This window comes from Trematosphaeria pertusa (assembly GCF_010094035.1).
Source record: "Trematosphaeria pertusa strain CBS 122368 unplaced genomic scaffold BU26scaffold_5, whole genome shotgun sequence".
Classification (NCBI taxonomy): Eukaryota; Fungi; Ascomycota; class Dothideomycetes; order Pleosporales; family Trematosphaeriaceae; genus Trematosphaeria; species Trematosphaeria pertusa.
Genome location: NW_022987216.1, coordinates 2,215,353 through 2,237,927, shown reverse-complemented (window position 1 = coordinate 2,237,927; position 22,575 = coordinate 2,215,353). Strand labels below are relative to the sequence as shown.

The 22,575-nt window shown below is 54.4% G+C and overlaps 6 protein-coding genes across 6 annotated transcripts; 4 read left to right on the top strand and 2 right to left on the bottom strand.

Moving 5' to 3' along the window:
* Window positions 1-113: 113 nt before the first annotated feature.
* Window positions 114-1,599, bottom strand: BU26DRAFT_503901 (uncharacterized protein; the record flags this gene model as incomplete). The annotated part of the gene is made up of 4 exons (XM_033826726.1): window positions 114-305; window positions 390-833; window positions 1,001-1,329; window positions 1,575-1,599. The coding sequence occupies 4 exons, from the start codon at window positions 1,597-1,599 to the stop codon at window positions 114-116; spliced, it is 990 nt and encodes a 329-aa protein (XP_033686382.1).
* Window positions 1,600-2,203: 604 nt separating this feature from the next.
* Window positions 2,204-4,908, top strand: BU26DRAFT_530226 (uncharacterized protein; the record flags this gene model as incomplete). The annotated part of the gene is made up of 6 exons (XM_033830947.1): window positions 2,204-2,219; window positions 2,366-2,813; window positions 2,866-3,648; window positions 3,700-4,255; window positions 4,311-4,420; window positions 4,485-4,908. The coding sequence occupies 6 exons, from the start codon at window positions 2,204-2,206 to the stop codon at window positions 4,906-4,908; spliced, it is 2,337 nt and encodes a 778-aa protein (XP_033686381.1).
* Window positions 4,909-6,870: 1,962 nt separating this feature from the next.
* On the bottom strand, window positions 6,871-15,100 carry BU26DRAFT_563320 (beach-domain-containing protein; the record flags this gene model as incomplete). The annotated part of the gene is made up of 5 exons (XM_033833153.1): window positions 6,871-7,206; window positions 7,296-11,407; window positions 11,454-11,931; window positions 11,978-12,387; window positions 12,436-15,100. 5 exons carry the CDS (start codon window positions 15,098-15,100, stop codon window positions 6,871-6,873), a joined length of 8,001 nt encoding a protein of 2,666 aa, XP_033686380.1.
* Window positions 15,101-15,979: 879 nt separating this feature from the next.
* Window positions 15,980-17,855, top strand: BU26DRAFT_423143 (uncharacterized protein; the record flags this gene model as incomplete). Its single annotated transcript, XM_033823495.1, has 2 exons — window positions 15,980-16,348; window positions 16,611-17,855. The coding sequence occupies 2 exons, from the start codon at window positions 15,980-15,982 to the stop codon at window positions 17,853-17,855; spliced, it is 1,614 nt and encodes a 537-aa protein (XP_033686379.1).
* Window positions 17,856-18,321: 466 nt separating this feature from the next.
* On the top strand, window positions 18,322-21,720 carry BU26DRAFT_281738 (uncharacterized protein). The gene is made up of 5 exons (XM_033821518.1): window positions 18,322-19,258; window positions 19,431-19,773; window positions 19,842-20,621; window positions 20,769-21,621; window positions 21,674-21,720. Exons 1-4 carry the CDS (start codon window positions 18,609-18,611, stop codon window positions 21,273-21,275), a joined length of 2,280 nt encoding a protein of 759 aa, XP_033686378.1. The 5' UTR covers window positions 18,322-18,608; the 3' UTR covers window positions 21,276-21,621; window positions 21,674-21,720.
* On the top strand, window positions 21,578-22,510 carry BU26DRAFT_563317 (uncharacterized protein; the record flags this gene model as incomplete). The annotated part of the gene is made up of 3 exons (XM_033833152.1): window positions 21,578-21,597; window positions 21,674-21,800; window positions 21,908-22,510. 3 exons carry the CDS (start codon window positions 21,578-21,580, stop codon window positions 22,508-22,510), a joined length of 750 nt encoding a protein of 249 aa, XP_033686377.1.
* Between the last annotated feature and the right edge of the window lie 65 nt (window positions 22,511-22,575).

Here is a 22,575-nt window from a genome sequence, read left to right as displayed (position 1 = left end):
TGAGGAATCCATACTTGCTCCTGTTCGTTTATCGTCGTCTTTTTCGAGTTTCCGATAGCAGACTTTCTCTACAAGGCAAGCAATTCTGACGGATCATGAGCAAGCTGCCCTTGTCACGATCGCAATATCCCCGTACCGCGTCTCCCGCCGCAGCCCGCACGACGCTCTTGGAACGATGGGCTCGCCTCAAAGCGCTCTTTCACCGGCGGAACTGTGTCGAAAACCACTGCTCGCCCTGTGCCGCAGACCCGTTCCCAAACCGAGAGGCGGCCAAAGCTTTCTGGCTCCGCTTGATGTCCCTGCCTCTGGAAGTTCGGGAGCTTGTATATGCCGCCAAGTTCGCCCATCTCCCTCCCACGACCATGTTACGCTGCGGGAATGACGCGAACCTCGCACGATACATGTTCCCGGCCTTGCTGCCGCCCTGGTGTTATGTGGACCAGCAGGTGTTTCGCGAGAGCGCGCCGGTCTTCTTTGCCTCCCGAGCGATCGTCGTGCGGAACGATGAGTGCTTGCGTATGTTGTGCGAATTTCTGGATCGTATACCCGAGCAAAGAGCCTATCGTCGTATCCGGGTTTTGCATGTCGAGGGATACACCAGGCTGTTGGAGCAGCCAGCGCCCTACAGTAGTGAAGCTCGTCTTCGCCCGCTCTTCGCGCACTGCGAGGGGCTTCGCTATATCAGCGTCGAGGTACATGCGTGGCAATTCGGAAATCATTCGATACGGGCAGGGCTCGAACACATAGAGCCGCTGGCGCGGATGTTGAAGCTGAGGTTTTTGGCGGCTTTGGAGTTGAGATGTGTAGGATGGGAGTTCCCGCGCGGCGTGGGGCTAGAAGACATCTTCAAGCCAGCTATAGACTGGCTAGAGGCGGAGATTGGAAAGGCCAAATGGAAAGGAAAGCTAGTTGTGAAGTACGTCTCAGAGGAGAGTAAGTGGCCTGGCTCGTACTGGGTTCTGACATCAGCGGTAAGGTATCATGGGGGAACGGAGGGTACCGGTCGATAAACTACAGACCGAGCGGCGGCAGCATTTCTAGAAGGAGGCCTCGTAAGGCTGGTTCGCACCCTTGATGGAACTTCTTGCCCATGGGGCGCTCCAGTTGAGACAAAGCCGCTGTACAAATCTGAGAGACTCATCAAGTATTTCGGGAGTCTCGGGTTCTGTGGAGAGGAGCGCTTCGCGGTCCCTGTCAAGATGCCGAGAGACTGAAGTTTCCGCAGCAGATCAGGATGGGGAAAGCGGTCCGCACCAGGGAGAGAAACAGATGAAGTCTTTCCGCAATGAATTCTAGGTGGTCGAGGGGGCTGATACAGGATGTCTTCGGCTATCGGCCGAAATCAGCGCGACGCTAGTGCTAGTCGTATCAGACGAGCTTGTGCTTCCACGGAGCCTTTACTGTGAAGGTACTGGGCAATCCTGAGAAAGAGCTCATCCAGAAGGCGCTGAAGTGAATGCGTTGATGCTGATTGATGTCGACAGTTTATGAAGCTGGCGGTTAGGCAAAAGGGCGTGAAGCACGCCGCAACAGGTGTTCAGGTGCGCGGTAATCGGATGGAAGCTCTAGCGTACTGCAAGCCACAGGGTCCAAGGGCATTTTGATCCGCACTAGCCCGATAGGGTATGTAACCACGTGATATAAACTCACTGGTCAACAACGCCCTCGTGCCTGTCCCTGGATTTTGAGGTGGACACGTATGTTTCAGTGTGGATTATTGGATTGCAACTGAATGCTCTGATCCATGGCCTTCCAAGTTGCAATCTTTCACTCAAAGCCCAAACCTGGATCCCCTTCGTAGATGGATCTGCACCGTGTCTCTCGGACTTCTGCGGGCCCGCAGCATCTTGCCAGGTACGATGAGGCATCACATTTCGACCCTGTGAGAGTTCTGTGTGGACAGGAATGCAAAGTGTTGTGCGTCGTCTAAACGAGACTAGGCCGGCATTAGTTTCGCCGAGCAGCGCCAGAACGGCGACCAGCCGATCGTCCCACCGTTTCCCTCTCATCCCACCGCTACCGATCCCACTCTCACACGTCCTAACTCTCCGAATGGAGGCTTCGGCCCCTCGCGCGCCGTCGGAGAAAAGTGTGCAGTCGCACGCCAGGTCGCGGAGACGGCCTGTGAACGGTGGGTGATCTGATTGCGCTTGCCCGACGAGCCGGTCTACCAGTGTGCTGACAGCGTGACAGCGTGTGTGACATGTCGAGCTCGAAAGGTGAGTTAGAGTTTAGTCTAGGCTGCACCGATCCGTGCTCCAAGCTTTAGCAGGCGCCCTACGTCGGTTCGGGTCGTTGCATACCGGCGTCGAACCACGGCCCGACGAGGTGTACCATCTGAGACGCGGCATAGCGCTATCTCTAGTCATGAAGAAGGCTAACTTCGGCGGACAGGTCAAGTGCGATGAGCGCCCGGGCGGGTGCCTGAACTGCGAGAGGTTGCAGTTGAACTGTGTGCAGCCAACCGCAGAGGGGGCAGGATCCTCCGTCAAAGAGCAAGCCGACCATGCTCGCGCCTTGACCGGCATCAAGCGGAAACGCACCTTTCGCGTCTGCGTCCCCTGTCGCCAGAGTAAGATCAGGTGTTCGGGCGAGAGGCCATCCTGCTCAAGATGCAGGCAGAGGGCGACCACCTGTGTTTATGATGCTGAGGCGGCCGAGCCCGCGTGGGTCCACTCCGTCGCTCCCTCCGCTACACATGGATCTGCACAGGAGACAATGACATCGACTCCGTCACCACCAGTTCCCCAGAATGCACTCGCTTCAATATCTACCAGCCTGCAGAACGCCGATCTCCCGCCGTCCCTGGCTTGGTATGTCCAGAAGCTCTTGTGCACACCCCGGAGACATTCTGATTGACGGTAGGCTCTTCGCCCCGGAGTTACCCCAGAAGCCGAAACTCCACAGCTTGCTGGAGGCATACTTTACCAACGTCTATCCACTTCGCGTCTTCGCCTTCGTGCATAAGCCGTCGTTCATGCGAATGCTCGAGGAGGGCCTGCTCACCGATACCTCGGACCAGGCCCTTCTCCACATCATGTGCGCTCTGGGTGCTCGCTTCTACGCTCTCGACTACAGTGAGTCTTACTCACCTCTTCCCCGAGAGCTGATCCAGAACGCTGGCAGTCAGTGGGCAAAGACCGCTGAAGAGATGTTCTTCGCCGACTACAGCACCATCTCAGTCACAAAGCTGCAGGTGCTTGTTCTGCTACATGACCACGAAGCTCGAACGGGCAACTACGCTGGGTCATTCTTACTTACAGGGTTGATCATTCGCATGGCGCATGCACTGCAGCTCAATCTGGAATATTCTAGAGACATACTCTGCAAAGAAGAGCCGCATGGCTCCAACGAGATTTCAGCGAGAGAAGCACGGAGGCGTCTGATGTGGGCTTGCTATGTGGTCGATGTATGGGCTGGTAGTGGTGTCGACCAGCTCACCATCTTGAGCGAGAAGGACATCAAGCTTCAGCTACCGTGCAACGAGCGGCAATTCCTTCTGCAGATCCCCTGCGTTACCGAATGCCTCCAGCCGGGCGAAGTACTGGATTTTATCCCCAAGGAAGACCTTCCTGAGAGGCCTATTGAGAACATGGGTATCTCCGCATACTTTGTGCGTATCGTACACATCTGGCAACGGGTTCTACGGTAAGCAAGCTGATCTCCCACAACGTTCATTTCGGTGCTGATATCGTCGAGTTACATCAAACATCCGAATGAAGTGCAACCGCCGTGGATACCTGGGTCTGAATTCGCTAATCTGGTCGATGACCTCCACGCTTGGAAGCAGAGTCTACCTTCCTGGTTGGACTTCTCATCAGACAATATCTACATTCGCCGCGCATCGTCACAGCTTGGCGCGCTGTTTCTCGTACACTGCATGTATCACCACGTGCTATGCGACTTACACCGCATATCGCTTCCCGACTTGTTCAAGGTGCAAGAGCCTTACGTGTTCCCACCAGATCAACTACCATTCATGGCCAGTCTACAGACTGCATGCTTCGAAAACGCGCAACGGATCTCTGTGCTTATCACTACCATCCTACAGCACGGACTGAAACAACTAGCGGATTCGATCCTTCCCTCGTTCGTTTACAATAGCAGTCGCATCATGTTATACTATATTGCGAGAATCCTTGATCGCTCAAAGCCGGATGCGGCCACTGTGATTAGCCGCACTATCGAACTCGTGGACCACAACAATAAGGCACTTCACGATATGTCGCAGCTGTACCCGCTCGCAGACCAGTTGGTATGAAACGGTGTGCTGAGGGTTGTGACAATGCAACGTGCTGACTGCAAACCAGTATCTCACCACCCAACGATGGCTTGATACAGTCCGCGCAAGCGTAGCAGTTGGGCAGCCAACCGCCTACATAGCCCCTCAAGACTCTTCGAACTTGAGCACGACGGGGGCGTCAGAAGTCACGCAAGTGTTCACTAGCTCACACCATTCATCACGCTCTAACACCTCTTCGTAGTGGCCCAAGTCCATCCGGCACGGTCGAGACGATTTCCGAAAGCCAATTCAACCCGTTGCCACTTTACGGCACCTCTCAGGAAATGGCCGGCGAAGCACCAGGTTCTAGCGTTGTATCGAGCTCGTCCTCCACCTTCAATACATACGTCCCAGCCCCTGGTTACCCGTACACAACGGCGCCCGCCCCAGAGCCGCTGCAAATCGGCGCACAGCCAAGCCTACTTGCTATGCAGAATGCTTCGGCCTCGCAATCGGATCAAACTGTTAGCCCATATTATTCAGGTATGGAGAACCTGGATCAGCCAATGTTCGACTTGAACGATCTCCAGAACTTCTTCGAGTGGGAGAACGGGGAAAATGCGCCATCGACCGGAATCGAGGGCTTCGGGCCCCTGGGCTGGAATAACCTTTCGAGTATGCAGTAAGCACGGAGCAGCTTGGACTATTTCTTGGCTGCGGCGGGGCAGAAGATTCGCAATGGCTATATGGCGTGATCGGCTTTTTTGGCCGGATGGTTTCCTGCAATGTGCCTGTGCATGACCATCGACGTCCAGCCAACATAGCTGGCTTGGGGATACCTTGTCCACCAACAGTCGGGATGGTTCCTTTCCACTCGAAGCGCCAATCAAGGCGAAGCCAACTCGTCTCCTCGTATTTGATCGATAACGAGCCGAAAATCTTCGCCCACAACCACTCAATCTCCTCCTCGCCATGGCCATAAAAGACTTCAAAACTTCTCTCAAAGCTCTTTCTCAGACGAGGACCCAAGTCCGGCCCCCATCGACGCAGACTCCGCCTCGATCATCTCCTGCAAAAGCCACTGCTGCCTAGCACACAAAGCCGTACTCATAGCCGGCAACTCTCCTCACCTTACATCATTCATCGGCCTTACAGAAGAGCGGAAAGTAAGCTCTCCAATTCTCTAACTATCCCGACACATATTCGCCGCTAACCATCACCCACCGTATCAGGACCCCGACTCCCGCTTTCTGAGCAGTAAAGTTGAGAACGCTGAGGAATTCATATTCAAGCCTTTCCTGCATTACCTCGACATCAATCAGTGCTCCCTCCCACACAGGGTCGCTGAACCAAATCTACGCGCTCTGGGGCCTTGTCAGCACAAATTTCCCGATTCCAAACTGTCCGTGCTCGCGATTCGATGCCTCGTCCGAACATCTACGGATCCACTTGCAGGCCTACACGTTGACGTCCGTGCACGACATTGTGCCGCTAATGAGATAAGCCCGCTGTGCTATTCAAGGCGTGCGTTTCCATTGCACTTGGGATATGGTCGCATTTGAAGAAGTGGTGCATGGAATTTTCGACGTTAATAGGCGGGGGACCACGGGAGGTATTTTTGGACGTGCTAGCCGCGCAACCGAAGCTTTGAGACAAGGAGGAGGGAGTAAAAAGAGCCGCGTACGGCCGAGGAACGGGAAGGCGGGAGAGAGAATGGCGATGGAAGTGCTTAGGCGTGTGCAGAGAGGCTTAGAGGGATGGAAAGGGCGGCCGAGTTGGGCGTTGACGACGTCGTATAGCGAGTAGTGTAGCTAGACTGTAGTATGATTATTCAGGTCGTACCGGGGCAAGTAGATGAGCGCACCATCCCCGGAGTGAGTGAATCACAATATCCTGGCGCGATCTTCGGAAGTCATTCATTCATTCCGCCCCTCTGAAACCCGCCGAGGTGCTGCAGCACGGCGGCAGAGAAGCAAGGCCAGACACCCACTTTCTCACTCACTCACCCACTCACTATCCCCTCATCTTGCACCCCATTCTCTCTCGACTCAGATACGCTACACAGTTGCACATGCGACTCTATATCCATTGAACGATGCTACCTATAAACAACGAATATCCAGCCAACCAGCTAATGCAACGCGCCTGAACATCACTCAACCAAGCAACTATATAACATGCAAAAGCAAGCAAGCAAGGAGCACTTTTCCCCTTATATGCGGTGCAAAGCCCCTACTTACGTAACTAAGCACGAACCGGTCACCGTCTTCTTTCTTGCTTGGTATGCCAAAAGTGCACTCAACCGATCGTTAAGTGGGATGGGACCTTAGTTTAACCTAGGCTAGTGTCCCGCATGCCGATGCACGCAATCCCACTCATACTATTGTGCTATCGTCAGCAAATATTCCCATGGAATGGAGTGGAGGGGAGTTGGCATAAGCAAGCGGCGCCGCTCACCATGGCGATGGGACGGGATGGAACGTGAAGATTCCATCAGAGCCCCGGACAGACGAAAGCAAAACAGGCAGACAAAAAAAAAACTGCACAACACCACAACGCCTAACCACAACACCGCACAGCTACCCCGCCAGTAAAGAAAGAAAGTTCGATAAGTTCAATCAGCCCCAAACACCACACACTCTCAGTTCCTAGAAGCTCGACCGTCTCCTCAGCCTCCCCATCAAGGCCCCAGTACCTCCCCAGACAGCAGTGGTATGCGCGCCACCCTTCCACTCTACCTGCCCCTCGAAGCCTTGCTTCCTGCTATACCACTCGTCGAGATCAAGGAAAAAGGAACGTACCACTCTGCCTTCTTCATCTCCAGTGTAGACGTTATGCGGCATGGGCAAGATGCAGGTAATTGGCGCCGCGAAGTTGGAGCCGTCTTCGCGCGAGGCGTCGGTGTGGTTGAGGAGTTTGATCAGGTTGATGGTCCATTTTGCGGGCGGTGGGGCGGAAGGAGGTGAGGGAGTTAGGTGGAAGATCTGCGGGTTCTTTGTTAGTGCTTTGTTTGTTTGGAGTTTATATCTGGTGGGGATGGGAAGGGAAGGAAGAGGAGAGGAGAAATACAGACCTTCACCACGCCCCTCCGATGTCCGGTAAAGATCAACTCGCGCTCACACCACTCATTTCCGACGCCCTCGTAGACCGCTACCGCCGTAATCCCCTCGCCATCATCCTCTCCCTTATCAGACACATCTTGATCCAGTAACACCTTGCCATTCAACGTCGTGACGATAAGCCGCGGTCCGCAAGCTAGCGCAATATGCCCTGTGACATTGTTGATCCTGGCCGCTTGGACAGGCACCGGATTGCGCTTCTGGGCCGGTCCGAGATCGAGCTCTCGTACGAACTCCGAGCGGTTTAGATCCCAGAGGAAGACGCGACCATCGGAAGATGCGGACAGGAACGCGGAAAAAGCGCGGGATGATGCCAGCGTGACGACCGGACTCTTGTGGCCGAAGAGCGTCGTGACGTTTTGTAATTCGACGGTTCCCTTCTCGCCCTTGATGACGTTCCAAATTGCGACCGTGCAGTCCGTGCCAGCAGTAATAAGCGTGCGGCCGTCGACGAAGAGTGAGGTGGTCAGTTGGCCCGAGTGCAGGTGCTCGAACAGGCCGACCAGTTTCTTGGAGTTGGAGTCATAGAAGCGGACGCTGCCGTCGGTGAAGCCCCATTCCATGTAGCGGTCGTAATGGGGCGGGATGTTGTGGCGGAAGGGAGCGGAGCAGAGGAGTTTGTCGCTCTTGGTGATGTAGGCGAGCGAGGAGACACGGTCGTTAGCCTCGAGGAGCGTCATTGGTAGACGGTGCAGACCCTCGGCTCCTGTGTCTAGCTTTCGGAGTTTGGGGGCGTGTTCTTCCTTTTGTGGGTGCGGACGCTGGAAGATCTGGACGGGTGTCTGTCCGAAGTTGTTGATGATGCTGATCTTCTGAGCGCGCTCTTTCTCGTCGGTGATGGAGTCGAGATCAATGGCGCCCTGGTATGTCGTCCAGTGGTAGACGTTTGCAGCCTCAATGGCAGCTTCTCCGCGCTGTTTATACCCAAAGATGAGATCTATCCAGTGGTGCAGGTTCTGACTGACATATGGACTCTCCAATGCCTCTCGTTGTTTCGCGATGAATATTGCAGGGTCACCTTTAGCCCACGGCGGGAGTGCAACGTCATCGATCCGCTCGCCGCTGGCACGGAGGCCGAACTCGTAGCCGTTGACGTTGGTAAGAAAATCTGCTAGGAAGAAGAACTCGGGCGTCAACTCTCGCACATCGGCCATATTCTTCTCTGATGCTGATTCCCAAGCGCCCCGTATCGAGTAGAACATGCGGTCTGCATGATCCCATGTGCCTCCTTGGATGAGTGAAAACGCCGCACTAAAAGGTTGTAGCCGCATCAGGTAGGACGCTACAGTCATAGCTGAGGAATAATGCGTTCCGTAATGGAACGCGTGTTCAGTATCGCCCATCTCTGCGAACGAATTGAACCTCTCGCGGATCGAAAGCTCTTGGTCCGGTCTCTGACACCCAATTGGTTTCGTCAAGTCTCGGAAATTACGAGGGTTTGTAAGATCCAGCTCCGTGTCTTTGTAGTTTGAAATGACCCACGGGAATACGGGATATTGAGTAAGGTCATTGAACGTCCGTCCGGCGAGGGTATTAACAAACATGAGATAATGGAAGTTTGAGATTTCTCCCTTTATCCATTTCCTGGTGACAGGATGAGAGGACACAGAGCTGAAAGCAGATGCGAACCTAGAGCCTAACGTCTGCGGCGCTTCTTCAGGATTGCGAAGCGAATCCAGTCGCCAGGATATTTCAGAGTTGCCAAGTAGCTCTGGCTTGACGACATGCGGCGCTCGGGTGATGAGGCGTGAATGGATATCGTTCCGCGCGTTGTTAGATATAGCTGTCAAGAGGTAGCTGCGACCGTCGTCGAAGAAGACTTCGATGGCAACATCGCGATGGAGGAAGCGGCGCTTGGAGATGCTGATAACTTCGCTCCACTTCCAATTCCTGGTTGCTTCGTCATGGCTCCTGGGCGGAGGTCGCTTGGTGACGGCTTCTTTGCCTGCAATGACTTGTACGTAGGGATCCCTCTCGTCTGCAGGTGCTTGCCAGACTCGTACAATTTCACCGTCTGATCTCTGAAAGAAATCATCCAGGAGATATAGGCAGTCTTTGCCCACGATAAGCAGCCCTTCAATAGCCTCCAGGCCAACGACGCGGGAGATGTTGCACACGTACTGCACTTGATCGCCGCGGTTTAGGCTCCTCATCACTTTTCGGTTCTTGTCTTCGAAACCGTCCTCGTCTTCGTACATGGCTTCTACCATCTCGAAGTCCTCCTCGCTATCGGAGTTCGACTCCTCTTTTGGCTCTTCTTTTGAGTCCAGGGCAGATGACGGCCTCATACTGGCACTGGCTGTAGGAGTTGCACCAACAGCTTCCTTAGTGGAAATAGTGGGAACGGCGGTATCGAGCCGTAATCTGTCGCGGCCAAGTGGGTCCGTATCCTTGCGTTTTGGCTGGTAGGCTTGGTCTCGACTGGTGTTGTCGATGATTGTGCGCATTCTCTGGCGGTCTCGACCCTCCGTCTCGTCAAGGCGCCACTTTGGCATCGGGCTATCCTCAAACAATGCGCATGGGCCTCTCAACTGCCGCTCAAGCTTAGCCATAACGGTTGCTAGAAACGTAGCGTTCTCTTGCTGATCCTGTAGTACCCGTTGATGCTTGATGCGCTCTGAAGCATGGATGTTGGATCGCCAGTGGCTGGTCGAGTTCTCATGCTGGCTCCAAGTATTCTCGTTCATGAGCTCCTCTGCCTGCCACTGCTTGAGCTTCTCTCGTCGTTTCGCGATTCGTTTTTGTGAAGTATCTTCGGTTCGCTTGTTTTGCTCTTGCGCGAAATCCTCCCACGTTTTAGTCATGGTGCCATAGAAGAAGCTGTCCAAGTCCGTCTTGTTCTTGTCGAACCAGAGGAGGAAAGTCTCGTTATCCAACTCCATTAGTTTCTGGAAGCCATCGTATAGATCTTTCTTCTCCGTATGGATGGCATGACTCAGGATCGCGGACGTGTCTTCCGGCTTCTGCACGAGAAGAAGCCGCCAGAAGTTTGCCGCAGCTAATCGGACCTCTTCGTGGGCAGATGAGAGCTTCGTATACAATAGGTAGCAGATTAGCCGTAAGAAAAGGCCTTCGGTATTCTCCGTAGATAGGATGATTGGCTGCCAGTAAACCATCTTCCCGATGACGCGAATAGTGTCGGAGCTATCCTCGGAACTATCGGGTTCCGCTAGACGAAGTAGTACGAGCCTGAGGAAGATTGTTCGGATAATGCCAATCGCCTGGGTACACAAACGCACCGTCTTGATCCTGGAGATATCCGGACGTTCAAGATATTCGAGCAAAAACCCCGCGAAATCAAGCAGCGGCTCCGCCCCATCTAAGAACCAGCCTTCGAAAACAGCCTCGGAAAGGTGAGTTACAAACCGCGATAGATTCGTGAGGACTCGAGGCTCGTGGAGGAGCTTTTGATCCAGTTGGAGCGCATTCGTAACGGAGGAGATAGCCTGCCGAAGGATGTAGGATTCAAAGTATGCTTGATGCTCTTGAAAGCCTGGTGGCGTTTTCATGAACAGTCCGAAGCCAGGGAAATCCTTCCTGTTGAATAGTTGATCCTGGAAAACAAGTAAGACAACCTCAAGCATAGCCTCCACAACGGTGCTGCCAACTCTTATTGTAGCAGGACCGCTGTTTGAATCAAGGATAGGGTTCAGCCGCGGGGCCTTCTGATTTTTGTTCGACTTATCCGCGGACACGAGCACAAAAGATGAAGCCCGCCGAAGAGGCACCACTCGCTGGGAAGACGGAGAAGGCGAGAGGTTCACTTTCGTCGTCCGAACGATAGGAGCTTGTTGGCTATTGGCTTTCGATAAAGGCTGAATAACCACGTCTTGGCCCTCGAAGGTCAGAGCAGACCCTCTCGACAAAAGCTCCGTTTCGGCGCTCACACAATCCGAAGTCACGATGACTGGGTACAAGACGAAGAGCAGCTCTTGTACGTAGTTCGACGAGAAGGCGTAATCGCGGAAGAACTCAGACCGCGAGTGCAATTCGGAGAGAAACTGGATCGCCGAGTTAAGTACGGCAGCATAATTACTCAAGCGCTCCGACTGGGGTGTGCGGATATCTAACACGATTAGTAGGGATAACAAAAGGTAGAAACATCAACCTACCTATGAGTGGCTGCTTTGCGTTTAAAGACATCGTTCGACGCCTTCCCCTCGTCATGGAAGCCTCTCCGTTGGTGTTTTTCGGTGGTTCATTCTCCACATTACCGGGATCACGGACGATCGTGCGCAGACCTGTGTCCAGCATTGCGGCTATCACGGAGAAGACCTCTGGATAAACAATGCGAAGTTTCGCGTGCGGAGAGTGGGCAATGAATATGTCTACCAGGTTGAACACATCAAAGTCGCGCTCGAAGTCAATCGTGGACACATCGCGGTCGAACAGTATGGCAAAGCATATTGTCCAGATCCCTGGGGTGTTCCACCAGTGACGAAGCCTATTCTTCATGAGAACAAAGCCGCCACTCTTCTCCGCGAATTTCTTGACATAGTGTGGACCATTTGCAACCAGGAGGCGAGCTAAGATCGTTGCGGCCAAGACAGCTACTCGCTGATCCGATTCCGCGAGGAGGTAGAGAAGCCACTATGCAAGATCAGCAGAGTCGCAATAGAAAATGGAAAGCCCCTACCTTTCCCGTTACATTCTTCGCAAATCGAATGATCTCGTTTGGATTCGCGCGATCGCATAAGAGCTCAGTGAGAAGCCCAAGAATTGCGACGCCTAGGTCAGCAAGAGAAAGACTAGGAGGCAGACTGGGGTCTTGGCTTGGGCTTGCAGAACGCGGCGTGGAACCAGGGGTCAGGATAGGAGGCGTTCCTTTGCGAAGGCGAAGTGTGCTAGCCTTTGGCCTCAGTGTCCGCCTTGCGTATGAGGCACGGCTGTCATGGAGTGCGTAGGTGACGAATAGCGAAAGAGAGCGAGCATTCTCTCCGTTGAAGTTGATCTGTAGAAGCACCTTGAAAGCGTTCAAGAAGAGGGGGAACGTTTGAGGCGTAAATGACTCGCCCTTGAGCGCATCAGTCAACCGCTTGACTACTCCTGTCGATGTGTTAGCTAGGTCGCAAAGGTAGAATAGGCTTGACGTACTTATTCTGTGGAACCGCTTCGCATTGTAATGATGGTGCTTGCTGCCTTTGGCAAAGTCGACGAACTGCTTATAGTACAACCTCTGTGTCTCCAAAGAAATTGACTTGCGCCAGATTTCGAGATCGACCAAGAGAACACGGTACGCTAGAGGATTGATGATGAGGGACTCGGTGGGGTGCTGCTCATCGTATCCAACGAAGCGAAGAATGACGCAAAGCAGCTGCAGTACGAAAGCTTCACATTCGTCGGGGGTAGTGTCAAGGGCTCCAGGGTTCCGCATGCCCAAACCATAGACACCAGATCCCAGCTTCTGACGCAGCACTTCTGCGAGAATAGCAAAGCCGTTGCTCTGCTCCATTGCTTCACAATTGCGCCAATTACCTTCGACGGCTTCGAGAAGTGTCTTTACAGCGCGTAACACACCGTCTAGTGTTTGCGCAGCCTGCACCAGCTTGAGACCTACTGCGGCGCAGCCACCAATTCTCCATATGGCGTCATCAAGAGCTTGCGGAACCACTACTACTGCGTCGCCAGATAGTCGGCCAAAACCACGAGCTTGAGATAGAGCATCGTTTACTGAGGGCACAGCCGCATTGATGATTATGGGCGTACCATGCATCCTGGTATACCTATGGAGTGCTCGTGCTGAGTCTCTCGATAATGATCGAATCAGTTGCGATTCGTCGATGGCATTGCGGTCGTCATCATCCATGACGGAGCTCGGTGTGAAGCTCAACAGGATCTTGGATTCAGGCATTAGATGGCCTGCATTCGTGCGGATAGCGGAGACAATATCCGAGCGTTCTTCCTTCCCGGGATGCAGAATTTCGTTTTGCACATGCAGTTCCGCGGAGGTTCGGTATGTCTGAAAAGAGCCAAGTCTGTCCTGAAAGTTACCGCAATATCGCGGGCCGAGCTTGTTATAGACTGCTATGAGCTCGTCAGACAATGGCTCAGAGAAGAGATGAAAGGAGGCCATGGAGAGTTTCGATGTGAGGACATTCCTTCCCATCCGAGGAGCCAGATTTCGTGGCGTCCCCAAGAAGGCAAGGATGTGATGTTGGCGGCCATTGGAGGAGGTTGACGCAAAACTTTCTTGGCTGCTGTCCAACACTGGAGGATGTGAAGGGTAATGCGCCTTCATTGTTTCTGTGAACTCGCCGTCCACGTAGAGAGATGCTTTATGGGCACCCAGACCCAAAGCCTTTGCCCGGCGATGCGCAACTGCTATGTGGTACCACCGGGCCTCTTGGAACCGTGGGGCTTTCTTGAAACGGACGCTTGGTACAATGCCCGACGAGTGCCCCATGTAGGTCTGCAGTATGAAACAACGAGTGTCCTTCTCCAAATACGCCATCATGAAGCAAGTCTGGGTATCATCGTACGCACCGAAGATGGTGGTATGGCAATCAGGGTCGTATTTGTCTACCCGTATCCAAGCAGTAAACGTGTATCCGCCGCCGGGCGAGACAGGAGGGAAGGGGCGGCCGATGTCGGGGAGCTCTATAGCGCTAAAACCGTGTAATGAGAGATCGAATTGGATGAACGGAGGCCCGCGCGACGTACGCATGCCCTGGTGGAGAAACTCGGCGGCTTGATCCGACACTGAAGCTTTCCGGAACAGGTAGTATGCATCGTCTAACCGGTTGATGCCATACTCTACTAAGCTGTCCGCCAGATTTCTGAGCAGGCCAGCTTCCACAGGCGCACATTTGTTATCGAACAGCAGCGGAAGGATAATGGTGAGCACGCCCGTGACATGCAGGGCTGCTTTGTTGTACGAAGACAGTGTCGTTATCTCCAGGATGGCAAGAAGGACCGAAACAGAGAGCGGCTTCGACCGCGTCCCAGGAGCATCTTCGCCGGACAGACCCAGCCAGAAATGAAGAACGATTGGGACAATGTCTGGATTCTGCAGCACTTCATTGCCGCTGAAGACATTCTTTATCAGGCTCCGCAGTGTATCCAGGTCCACGTCGACGTCGCTGTATATGGAGCGCGGGCTGGACACGACAATCTCCGTCGTCTGCTCGCCATTCTCTTGCGGCTCCGCTTCTTCCTGCTCCGGCTGGGCTTCTCCGACCTTCTTGTCAATATCCCTGAATATGCGCGTCGTGGCCTCCTCGCCCAGTGCGAATGCAAAAAGGCAGCCAAACAACTGCTCCTGGCCTGCATCGTCCCGCTTGCTCTCGGACTGGCCACCGAAGATGCCGGTGCTGCCCAAAGCCTGCTCGAGTGCGCTCCAGCCACCCTGTTCGACCCGCTGTGCAAAGAAGCGCCTGTTGCCCGAGTGTTCGTTCAATGCATCCGACAGCACATCCAATGTTCCCTTGATGACCTCAAAGAAGTCGATGCGGTCGGGCGGGGACAGGTCGGCGGGCTTGTAGAAGCCGGAGATGGAGCGGAGGGTGAGGAGCAGCACGTCGAAGCCGCGCACATGGCGAAAGGCATCCTTGGTCTGCGTGTGCTCGTGGGACTCTATGAGCAGCTGGCGCATGCGGCGGAGGGCATTGCTCTGCGATTGGAGCACGTCGGGCGTCGGCGGGGACGTCTCGGAGGCGCGGATGAGCTCGTCGGCGAGACTGCGCAGCTCGGCAATCTGGTTGTTCATGGGCGGGATCCTCGACGCGGCCGTGGACGACCGATGGCGGCGCGCGGTGGCCATGTTCAATCGAGTTCTCCGCCGCTGGATAGATTTGTGGGAGGGGGCTGCGGGGAGAAATAGAGAGTCATGTCTCTCTGGTAGAGATTCGCCGCATCAGTCGGGGCGTGCAGTGAAAGTAATACTAGACTCGGGGTGTGAAAGACGTGAGCCGAAGCGTAGCAGACTGATTACGTCGTGGGGAGGGCTTGAGTGAGCAGTGGATGTTGCTAAAACGGTAGAGAGCTTGGACCCTGATCTCTAACAACGGGGGCCCCCCAGGCAGCCGCCCCAGACGGCGATGGATCGGGCTCGCGATCGAGGATGCACAGAGAGTATGGGCGCTCTCCCTGAAGAGGTGTTGATTTCTGTCCTACCGTGTATCTGCCTCACGCGCGCTGCTCGTGCTGCTGACGGTGAGGCTGTTCACGCGGCGGAGCTTCGGTGGGGAGTCCTCGCCGCATTCGGAAAGCCCGCCTCACGTCTACCGCAGCTGCTGTACCGAAGATTGAGCGACGCCAGGCTGCGATAACGCATCGCACCAACGCAGGATGCCTTTCCATGATATGAAATGCTTCATGCAGCGGAGGAATCGCCACTCCTGAAGACTCGCAGCGGCATCTTGGATGCGTGCAGCACCGCATCTCGCTAGCACCCCAGCCTCGTCGCACAGCCGCGGGCAGGCGCCAACCAGGGCGGCAGGTCATGCGTCAGACCAGTAGTGGCCCGTGCCTCGGCCTTGATAAGAGCTCCAGCGTCGCCATAGCTACCCTCCCACCACTCATCATCCCCCCAACACTCCCCATCCCTCTCCCATCATCGCTATTCTCGTTTCTCATATCGCTGCTCCCCTCTCTTCTTCATTTCTTTGTTAGCACTCGCCGCGCGAGTACGCCCGCCATCATGAGGTACGCTCTCTCGCTGCTGCCGGCTCTGGCCGCAGCATCGCCTCTCCTCCAGGTCGGCACCATCCACAACGGTGCCGCGCCCGTCCTCTCTTCGACGCATGCGAAGGAGGTGCCCAACTCGTACATGGTCGTGTTCAAGAAGCACGTCAAGCACGAGGCTGCCCAGAGCCACCACGAGTGGGTGCAGAGCATCCACACCAAGAACCAGGACGAGCGCATGGAGCTGCGCAAGCGATCGCAGTTCCCCCTCACGTCCGAGGTCTTCGACGGCCTCAAGCACACTTATAACATTGTTGGGGGGTTGATGGGCTACTCAGGTCACTTTGACGATGAGACGCTTGAGGCCATCCGGAGGCATCCTGACGTGAGCCAACCCCATCCCTATCTCCCATTCTCCTTGCACCGGCGCTTTGTTCTGCGCTTTGCAACGCAACCTCGTGCCGGAAAGAGTCGGAGTCGTGCGCTCCGCGCTCTGCTGCGTGAGATGGCGGCTCCACTCGAGCTGGCCTTATCTCCGCAGGCAACTCCGCCCAGCCGCCACGCAATACGTCGCAATCGCACGTGATACCGTATCCAGGTGCCAGCATCAGATAACCGAACCAATGCTAACGAAGATGCTGTGACAGGTCGACTACATCGAGAAGGACTCCGAGGTCCACACTATGGGCAGCAGCGACGACTACGAGACCGAGAAAAACGCCCCGTGGGGTCTCGCCCGTATCTCGCACCGCGACTCGCTGAGCTTCGGCACCTGGAACAAGTACCTCTACTCTGCCGACGGCGGTGAGGGCGTTGACGTCTATGTCATTGATACCGGCACCAACTACAAGCATGTTGACTTCGAGGGCCGTGCTCACTGGGGCAAGACCATCCCGCAGGGTGACGCCGACGAGGATGGCAACGGCCACGGCACTCACTGCTCTGGCACTGTTGCTGGCAAGAAGTACGGTGTTGCCAAGAAGGCCAGCGTCTATGCTGTCAAGGTGCTCCGCTCCAACGGCTCCGGCACCATGTCCGATGTCGTCAAGGGTGTTGAGTACGCCGTTCAGGCCCACAACGAGCAGGTCGAGGCCGCCAAGAAGGGTAAGAGGAAGGGCTTCAAGGGTAGCGCTGCCAACATGAGCTTGGGTGGCGGCAAGTCCACCACCCTTGATCTCGCCGTCAATGCCGCCGTCGACGCTGGCATTCACTTCGCTGTCGCTGCCGGTAACGACAACGCCGACTCTTGCAACTACTCCCCCGCTGCTGCTGAGAACGCCGTCACGGTCGGTGCCTCCACTCTCCTTGATGAGCGTGCCTACTTCTCCAACTATGGAAAGTGCAACGACATCTTCGCTCCTGGACTGAACATCCTGTCTACCTGGATCGGATCTGAGCACGCGACCAACACTATCTCCGGTACCTCGATGGCTTCTCCCCACATTGCTGGTCTCTTGGCCTACATGCTCTCGCTCCAGCCTTCCAAGGACTCCGCTTATGCCGTCGGCGACATCACTCCCAAGAAACTCAAGGCCAGCCTCATCTCAATCGGTACCGTTGGTGCCCTCTCTGACGTCCCAAGCAACACCAAAAACGTCCTCGCCTGGAACGGCGGTGGCTCTTCCAACTACACCGACATCGTCAACAAGGGCGGCTACAACGTCAAGGCTGTTGAGCAGGAGGAAGACTCCATTACCATCACCATCCCTTCTTTCTCTGAGATCGAGGAGGACATCCAGTCCGAGTTTGAGAAGGCCAAGTCCTCCGCTGGCCGCACCGGCCACCATCTCCAGGACAAGCTCGACAAGCTCACCGCCGAAATTGAGGACTTCGTCGCTGAGGAGATGGAGGGCTTCTTTGAGGAGTTCAAGGAGCGCGTCGCTCGCGAGTAGATGGCTGTAAGCCGTCGAGTCATTGCACTGAGCAGGGCAGGATCGGGTTGATCCTGCTGACATAGCCGTCGCTTCAGGTTATTAGGAAGCGCTGATACCCTACTATCTTCGCATGCTTGCATATTAGGTCGCGCAAGGTTCTGTAGGAATTGTCTCATAGCATGCTTATCACATGGATCAGGATGGATCGGATCTAGGCGCCGGTATTTGTGTGACTCATATTTCGCTATCTCCTTGGGTTGGTACATGTCCTACATGATCTTTCTGTATCTCAAAGGTCCCGCTGGGATTATAAAGGGAGAGTAGCACGCAGATAGAACGAATAAGCCGGTACTTCCTTCCGTCTCTGTGTTCTTGCTTAGTGTAGCGTCCACAGGGCTTCTAACTGAGTTAGCGGACTTATGAGGTCAGCGGTATATATGGTGACTGTTCGAAGGTCTTGGCATGGGCGCTCGGACTCGGTTTCCGAAGTAGGATTCGGCCAACCTACTTTCTCACCACCACCCTTCATCTAGCCTACGTACGCCTTGTATCAGCATGCAACCCACGACATTAACTTCTCAAAGACTGTGAAAACGCTCAAGCTTTCTTCCATCCCCAGGACTAGTCTGCGGAAGCTGCAAGACCGCAGCCAAGCCTTCCCATTCAAACATTAGGCACCAGTCGCCAATCACGGTTTTCGCCAAGATATGTTACCTGCTTGTGAACTATAACTGCAAGAGGAGGCAAATATCGCTAGAAGAGGTGATCGAGATGGCACATACATTCGCCGGGTCGTCGAATGCTTCGAGCCCGGACTCTGCAGCTACGCAGGCCGGGAGCGGGGCCGGCGCTATTCAAAAGAGCTTTTCGTGCGTTCTCTGTGCGCAAAGGAAAGTCAAGTGCGACAAGGCGCCAGGCGGGTGCTCAAACTGCACGAAAGCGAGGGTGGAGTGTGTTTACAAGGCCCCACCGCCGCCTCGTCGCAGAAAGAAAGGAGTTCGGGAACTCGATATCCACGCCAAATTACGCCTCTATGAAGGTGCGCTTCGCAGACTGGGCGTGGAGCCTGATGAGCTAGTCAAACAGGAGCTGGGGAGGACGAAAAGAAAACAAAGCGAGAACGGCGTGGTCGTCGGCCTGAACGACATCGAGGAAGGAAACCTCCCTGAAGAGTCGACAGAAGTCCCGGGCGCGTCGGACGTAGGCGTCCTTGTCTCTGGGGATGGGAAATCAAGGTATCTTGATAATGCCCTGTGGACGAGCCTCAAGAGCGAGTTTCGCGATTCGAAGGAGATCCTGGATGATACGAGTGACGATGAAGATGAGTTTGAGCACAAGGGCGACACTTCGTCCCCAACGGGATTCTCACCAGACGCCGGGAACTTTCTTATCGGCAGCCCGAGGTCGACCACAAGCCTGAGGTGTGTATGTCCCCGCTCATATGTCATTCCTCCCTTAATCCTGCCTCTCGAACCCCTGAAAATCTCGCAGATTGAGATGCTGCCGTGGCGCTAATACCTGGTCGGCCGTCAAGGCGCTGTTGAGCTCTCTCTGCTTCATGACATTTGCTGACGTTTCTCGCTATGGTCGTAGGCCGCTGCACCCCCAGCCCGTCCAGATCTTCAAGCTATGGCAAGCATATCTTGATAACGTTAATCCGATCGTAAGAATCTTCCATACGCCAACAGTACAGCAAATGATCTCGAATGCCACTGGGAACCTGGACGATCTTCCGAAGAATGTCGAAGCCCTACTGTTTGCGATTTACTTTGCAGCCGTGGAGTCCTTGAGCCCAGCTGAATGCGACAGCATATTGGGTGAGAGCAAAGCAGTAGTGAGTCCTAGATTCACGGCTGCAGCTCAGCACGCGCTCGTCAACGCCAGCTTCCTCAAGACGTCAGATCTCATGGTTCTGCAGGCATTGGTCCTCTTCCTTGTAAGCCTTCACCAAGACCTAACTATCTCTAGTATATATTTCATGGCATGATGATTGATGGGTAACAGACTTGCGCCCAAAACTATGATGCTCGAGTGGTATGGATCCTTACAGGTGTAGCTCGACGCATCGGCCAACGCATCGGCCTCCATCGCGACCCGGAAACCCTCGGCCTCTCACCCTTTGAAAGTGAAATTCGGAGACGCTTATGGTGGCAAATCATCATGGCTGATGGTTTTGCCGAAAAGCTCGCGGGCACCGGTGGAAACGTCCTCTTCGGGAATGTCAAGCGACCCGCTAATCTTAACGATAGCGACCTTTTCCCAAGCATGAAAGAACTCCCGAAAGAGCGAGAGGGGGCAACGGAAATGATGTTCCATCTCATGCGTTGCCACGCCGGAGAGTTCCTCAAGCGTTCTGTGAACTCAGCTAACCATTTCGACGGCGTGTGGAACAAGCTGAGCACAAGTGGAATTACGCTAGCCGACAAGGACAAGGCCATCGACGATCTCGAGGCCCTCATGGACCGGAAGTTCATCCAATACTGCGATCAATCCGTCCCATGGCACTTCTTGTGCACGTATCTCGCTAAAGCCATGGGGTTTATGTTCCGTTTCATGGCGCATAATACGGACCACCACGGCGACCCAGAAAGAGCGCTTCCTCAGTCTGAGAAAGATATGCTGTTCCGCGTGTCTTTGCAGGTGATAATATATCAGAATCTGGCCTATACAACGCCGGCTCTTCAGAACTTTTTATGGCATATCAACTCGCATTTTCAGTGGAAGGCGTTCATCTACGTTCTAGCGGAGCTGAGGTACCGCACCCAAGGTACCGATATCGATGAGGTATGTATCCCGCAATTCGCATATCAACATATTCAAACCTGCCCCGTATCCAAAAATTGCGCTTAGGACTGGTAGTCCGCATCTCGCCTGATATTTTCCTTCTCTACTCTATGTATATTGATCGAGAATCTTCGCTAATGTGCGCAGGCCTGGAAACAGGTGAAGCTGGTGTTTGACTTCCATCCAAATTTCGCAAAAGAAAAGCCGAAGAAAGCACTTCCAATTGCAGTCGGCAATCTGACGCTCAAGGCGTGGGATGCTTATCTAGCGGCGAATGGAGTACCAGCAGAAGGCGAGCCGGTCTTCATACAGGTACTACGCACTCGACAAGCCAGAAAGGAAGCATCAGCTAGTCCATCGCAACCATCCGAGCCTTCGACTGCGCCATCATTACCGCCCGATCCGTTTCCTCCGGAGATAGTAAATGTCGCTGCACCCGAACTTCAGCCACTCGCTGATCCTCTCCAACCACTGCAGTGGAATGCCGACTTTGTGGCTAGCCTGGAGGCGCCGACGACGATGCCAGTGTTACCGCCGTTTGATCCGGACCAGATGAATTGGTCAAATTGGGATAATTTGCTTGCGGACTTTGAGATGCAAGGTGCTGGGGAGTTCCAGACCGATGTGACGGCGTTCGATTTCGGCATGCAATGAACCCTGGGAAGCAAAGATCGAGCAGGGCTCGCAGAACAGTGGGCCTCCACGCTGGACGTGAGTTTCATGCGCGAGAACAGTAATCCCCATTCAATCTTACATAGCACGGCCTGGGAGTACATCACCCCTCTACGTTTCAAAACTCCGCTCATGCGTACCTTCACTTCATTGCGCTCTTGCTTTATTTCACCAGCTTCCTAGTGCCCGGAACAACCTGGCCTCCGACGCACACTTTCAGCCTCGACTTCCGCACATATTTTCTTAACTACCTAACACTTCGCGCCACGGCACGCTCGGCAAAAATGATAGAAGAATCGCGCAAGTAGCTCGTGGCTTCGGTCAAAGCGTACGTTGTCTCACGCATGCGCTTTCGTGGCTTTTATCTAACGTGGTAATAGTGCCTATTCCGCCGGCGACTATTGCGATCTCGTTATCACCTGCCGGGGCGATGTATACAACGTACACAAAGTCATTGTGTGTCCGCGCGCGGAGTTCTTTGCCAAGGCTGTCAAGTTCGGCGGAAAGGTGAGTGTCTGATCAGAGCTTCCGCGATCACTACCCTTATCAGCCAGACTTTGGCTCCATATGTTCTTAGAGAACCTATTTATGAGTCTTGCTAATACTCCTTACAGGAGGCCCACGACAATGTGATTGATCTACCAGCGGACGATCCCCATGCCGTCAAGCTCCTGATCCAGTACCTCTACGAGGCGGACTATAACCCTCCTGTGTCGGCCCCAGCCCTTAAGGATGACGTCAATGTCAACTCTCAAGCTCCTGAGCATTCATGCCCTCATAGGCATTGTGCGAGGATAGTCTGTCGTCATCACCTCTGCGGCCTTACATGCGTCAGCAACTGCCGTGGATTTCGGTGTTCGAAGTGCCCGAAGCCCTCTCCAACGAACGTCTCCGGTCCGCCCGAACAGCTTCTTACGCACTCTAAGATGTACGAACTGGGAGACAGATACGGAGTCGCAGGCTTGAAGAAGCTGGCACAAGAGAAGTTCAAGATCGCTTGCCAGCACTTCTGGGATGATCCGGCGTTTCCTTCCGCTGCTGATCACGCGTTCACGACGACCGTGGATCAGGATAAGGGTCTGAGGGATGTGGTTCGCAAGACGATCTACGATCACATCGCGCTTGTCAAGAAACCGGAGGTTCAGGCCTTTCTAGCTGAGGCTGGTCTTGGTATTGGCATTTTGGTGGATAAGATGGAGGAGCTGGGCTGGCCTTGAGCGGGATGGGTGGGTGGACGGGATGAACAATCTGAGGGATTCCTACCTACCTAGGTTCGCTTTCC

Bases quoted from the DNA above. Each gene is read 5' to 3' on its own strand.
- BU26DRAFT_281738 (XM_033821518.1), top strand. From the start codon at position 18,609: ATGGCACATACATTCGCCGGGTCGTCGAATGCTTCGAGCCCGGACTCT. The intron at 19,774-19,841 runs GTAAGCCTTCAC...GATGGGTAACAG, and splicing joins AGGCATTGGTCCTCTTCCTT to ACTTGCGCCCAAAACTATGA. The intron at 20,622-20,768 runs GTATGTATCCCG...TAATGTGCGCAG, and splicing joins AAGGTACCGATATCGATGAG to GCCTGGAAACAGGTGAAGCT.